The 4981-nt window shown below is 43.5% G+C and overlaps 1 protein-coding gene across 1 annotated transcript in view; it reads left to right on the forward strand.

Moving 5' to 3' along the window:
* phb2a (prohibitin 2a) overlaps positions 1-4981 on the forward strand; it is a 13413-nt gene that overhangs the window by 5584 nt on the left and 2848 nt on the right. Inside the window, exons 6-8 of the mRNA XM_014026967.1 lie at positions 878-1007; positions 3836-3939; positions 4248-4325. Of these exons, the coding sequence (XP_013882421.1) occupies positions 878-1007; positions 3836-3939; positions 4248-4325 (312 nt within the window). The remainder of the gene's footprint in view (positions 1-877; positions 1008-3835; positions 3940-4247; positions 4326-4981) is intronic.

Consider the following 4981-nt stretch of genomic DNA (forward strand, 5'->3'; position numbering starts at 1 on the left):
TGTACCGGCTCTGTCTGTCTGGCTGTACTGTACAGGGTCCGTCTGACTGTACTGTACCGGGTCCGTCTGACTGTACCGGGTCCGTCTGACTGTACCGGCTCTGTCTGACTGTACCGGCTCTGTCTGACTGTACCGGCTCTGTCTGTCTGTCTGTACCGGGTCCGTCTGACTGTACTGTACCGAGTCCGTCTGACTGTACTGTACTGGGTCCGTCTGACTGTACCGGGTCTGTCTGACTGTACCAGGTCCATCTGGCTGTACCGGCTCTGTCTGACTGTACCGGCTCTGTCTGACTGTACCGGGTCTGTCTGACTGTACCAGGTCCATCTGGCTGTACCGGCTCTGTCTGACTGTACCGGCTCTGTCTGACTGTACCGGGTCTGTCTGACTGTACCAGGTCCATCTGACTGTACCGGCTCTGTCTGTCTGGCTGTACCGGGTCAGTCTGACTGTACTGTACCGGATCCGTCTGACTGTACTGTACCGGGTCCGTCTGACTGTACCAGGTCCATCTGACTGTACTGTACTGGGTCCGTCTGACTGTACCGGCTCTGTCTGACTGTACTGTACCGGGTCCGTCTGACTGTACTGTACCGGGTCCGTCTGACTGTACCAGGTCCGTCTGGCTGTACTGTACTGGGTCCGTCTGACTGTACCGGCTCTGTCTGACTGTACCGGGTCAGTCTTTCTGTACTGTACCGGCTCGTCTGGCTGTACCGGGTCAGTCTGTCTGGCTGTACCGGGTCTGTCTGTCTGACTGTACCGGGTCTGTCTGTCTGACTGTACCGGGTCTGTCTGTCTGACTGTACCGGGTCTGTCTGACTGTACTGTACCGGGTCAGTCTGTCTGACTGCACTGTACCGGGTCTTTCCTGCAGGTGTCTCTGCTGATCCGCAGGGAGCTGTTCGAGCGAGCCAAAGACTTCAACATCATCCTGGACGACGTGGCCATCACCGAGCTGAGCTTCAGCCGGGAGTACACCGCCGCCGTGGAGGCCAAGCAAGTCGGTGAGTGGACAGGAAGTGACATCAGCGAGTGCACAGGAAGTGATGCCTTTCAGTGGTATAATAGGGTATCGTAGCAGATTCTTTAAATCGATTCATCTGGTTCTGAATTGATTCAGTTTGATCTGCTCTAAAATAATGAAAATGCTTCAACTGTTGAAAATACAAACTGACTAATTTTTCTCTTCACCATAAACGACAGGTTTTAAAGGACAAACTTTTAAAATAAAACAGTTTAATCTTGAAACCAAACTGTCTCAAGCTTCAAAGGTTTTAAATTAAAAAGGCATTATAAGAGACAGTGTTGTTGGATGATTCATTTCTAAGAAATGTAATCTTTTTTTGATAAATAAGAAGTGATGGAATAAGGCTGCAGGAGAAGAGGTGGGCTGGTATAAATATACTGCTGCCCACTTTGAGCATGAAAATTATATATTTGTAATGTTTCTGTTAGCTTCTGTTGTTCATTAAAACTTATTAAAACAAAAAAGGAAAAATGATACAACAACATTTCATCAAGACGTTTTTAAAGTGTAAAAATAATAATATTGGTAACAAAACTAAATGATTTTGTCAGAATCAGGTTTATTGACCAAGTATGTTGACACACAAGGAATTTGTTTCCGGCTGTTCATGTCTCTAGTATTAACAATATACACATACTTTACATATAAATTACACAACACAGAGAAAGATACACAATATACTTAGTATACCAGGATATACAGTGCCTTGTTAAAGTATTCGGCCCCCTTGAACTTTTCAACCTTTTGCCACATTTCAGGCTTCAAACATAAAGAGATAAACTTTAATTTTTTTGTGAAGAATCAACAAGTGAGACACAATCGTGAAGTGGAACAAAATTTATTAGATTTTTTAAACTGTTCTAACAAATAAAAACTGAAAAGTGGGGAGTGCAAAATTATTCATCCCCTTTTACTTTCAGTGCATCAAACTGACTCCAGGAGTTCATTGAGGGTCTCTGAATGATCCAGTGTTGTCCTCAATGACTGATGATGATAAATAGAGTCCACCTGTGTGGAATCAAGTCTCTGTATAAATACACCTGCTCTGTGACAGACTCAGGGTTCTGTTTAAAGTGCAGAGAGCATCATGAAGACCTCAGGCAGGTCCCAGATACTGTTGTGGAGAAGTTAAAAGCTGGATTTGGATACACAAAGATTTCCCAAGCTTTGAACATCTCAAGGAGCTCTGTGCAAGTGATCATAGTGAAATGGAAGGAGTATCAGACCACTGCAAAGACCTGGCCGTCCCTCTAAACTTTCATCTGGAACAAGAAGACTGATCAGAGATGCAGCCAAGAGGACCGAGATCACTGTGGATGAACTGCAGAGATCTACAGCTGAGAGTCTGTCCACAGGACAACAATCAGTCGTACACTGTACAAATCTGGCCTTTATGGAAGAGTGGCAAGAATAAAGACATTTATTAAAGATATTCATCAAAAGTCTCGTTTAAAGTTTAAAGCCACCTGGGAGACACAGCAAACATGGAAGAAGTTGCTCTGCTCAGATGAAACCAAACATCAAACTTTCTGACCACAATGCAAAACACAGCTCATCACCCTGAACACACCATCCCCACTGTCAAACATGGTGGTGGCAGCGTCATGGTTTGGGCCTGCTTTTCTTCAGCAGGGACAGGGAAGWTGGTTMAAAMTGATGGGAARRTGGATGGAGCCAAATMCAGGACCATTCTGGAAGAAAACCTGCTGGAGTCTGTAAAAGACCTGAGACTGGGACGGAGATTTATCTTCCAACAAGACGATGATCCAAAACATAAAACAGAATCTGGTTCATAGTTAAACATATCAGGTGTTAGAATGGCCAAGTCAAAGTCCAGACCTGAATCCAATCCAGAATCTGTGGAAAGAGCTGAAAACTGCTGTTCAAACGCTCTCATCCAACCTCACTGAGCTCCAGTTGTTTTACAAGGAAGAATGGGCCAAACTGATAGAGACCCCAAGAGACCTGCAGCTGTGGCGCTACAAAGTATTAATGCAAGGAGGTCAAATAATTTTCCATGCTCAATTATTTTTTTATTTTTTTATTTTGTTAAAAACATTTTAAATAAACAACAAATTTTGTTCACGAATGTGTCCCACTTGTTAATTCTTCACAAAAAATAAAAATGTTATCTCTTTATGTTTGAAGCCTGAAATATGACAAAAGGTTAAAAGGAGGCTGAATACTTTCACAAGGCACTGTACCCGTGTGGTGTGCTTTAGTGTTTTTCACAAAAAGCAACATGACCGCAGTATGCAGAGTGAATATTAAATATTAGTATGACAGCAGCAGTGTAGAGGTAGATGATTATGAATAAGGTGCAGTTATGCAGTAATGTAGAATAAGTTGTATGTTTACATAGATTAGTTCTGGTTCAGAGCCTGCTTCAAACAAAAACACAAGTCTCCATGGTTCTCTGTTATCTTTACGTTCTGCAGAGTCAGCTGTAATGTTAGTAGAAGAAGCTAACGTTAGCGCTGAACATCAGGTGTAAATATACGGCAAGCCAGAAGGGACAAAATACAGAAACACTCATCAGCTTCATCAGTTTCACACAAGACACCATGAGGAAAAATCAAATCAATTTTTCACAAATTTAAACAGAATCAATCAGAGATCAGTTAACAGGATAAAATTTACTCAGCCCTACTCTGAACATCCTGTTTTCTGTTCTGTAAGCCTTCTTATCAAACCTTGTTTGACACATTAAATTAAAATGTTTCTCTTGTTTATGTTGATCAGGAACTTCTCCTCAGATGATGAGATGTTTTAATAATTGAACCTGTTGGTGTCGTTCCTCTCCAGCCCAGCAGGAGGCGCAGCGAGCTCAGTTTTATGTAGAAAAGGCCAAACAGGAGCAGAAACAGAAAATCATCCAGGCTGAAGGAGAAGCTCAGGCTGCCAAGATGGTGAGTTCAAAAAAACAAGTTACACTTCCTGTCAGGCTGAAATATCAACATCTGAAGTCAGAAGAAACAGTTTATTTGTTGTTTTAACAGAATAAACTCTGATTTAAATGATTAAAGTTGATTTTAGGTTTAGATTAAAGTCAGAACGTGGTTTCTAATCACTTGATTAAATCCTCTGATGAAGCTCACCTGCTCTCACCTCACGCCTGCTGCTTTCATCCTGATGTTTCTGCTCGGGTGAACAGGCCCCACCCACTTCCTGTCCACCTGGGGCCCAAATATTCTGACTGTTTGTGTTTGTGTGACAGCTGGGCGAGGCGGTGACGAAGAACCCTGGCTACCTGAAACTCAGGAAGATCCGGGCGGCGCAGAACATCGCCAAGACGGTGAGGAGGAAGTCCAAACGGTTCTGTTTGTTCTGACGGGTTCTTTCTGACGAGTGTGTTCTGACGGGTTCTTTCTGACGAGTGTGTTCTGACGGGTTCTTTCTGACGAGTGTGTTCTGACGAGTGTGTTCTGACGGGTTCTTTCTGACGAGTGTGTTCTGACGAGTGTGTTCTGACGGGTTCTTTCTGATGGGTTCTTTCTGACGAGTGTGTCCTGACGAGTGTGTCCTGACGAGTTAGTTAGTTCTGACGAGTTAGTTAGTTCTGACGGGTTCTTTCTGACGAGTACGTTCTGATGGGTTAGTTAGTTCAGACGAGTTAGTTGGTTCTGACGGGTTCTTTCTGACGAATTAGTTCTGACGAGTTCGTTCGTTCTGACGAGTTAGTTCTGACGAGTTAGTTCGTTTTGACGAGTTAGTTCGTTCTGACGAGTTCGTTTTGACGAGTTAGTTCGTTCTGACGGGTTCTTTCTGATGGGTAAGTTCTGACGAGTTAGTTCGTTCTGATGAGTTAGTTCGTTCTGACGAGTTAGTTCGTTCTGACGAGTTAGTTCGTTCTGACGGGTAAGTTCTGACGAGTTAGTTAGTTCTGACGGGTTAGTTCTGATGGGTAAGTTCTGACGAGTTAGTTAGTTCTGACGGGTTAGTTCTGATGGG

The sequence above is a fragment of the Austrofundulus limnaeus genome, unplaced genomic scaffold (assembly GCF_001266775.1).
Source record: "Austrofundulus limnaeus strain Quisiro unplaced genomic scaffold, Austrofundulus_limnaeus-1.0 Scaffold603, whole genome shotgun sequence".
Taxonomy (NCBI): domain Eukaryota; kingdom Metazoa; phylum Chordata; class Actinopteri; order Cyprinodontiformes; family Rivulidae; genus Austrofundulus; species Austrofundulus limnaeus.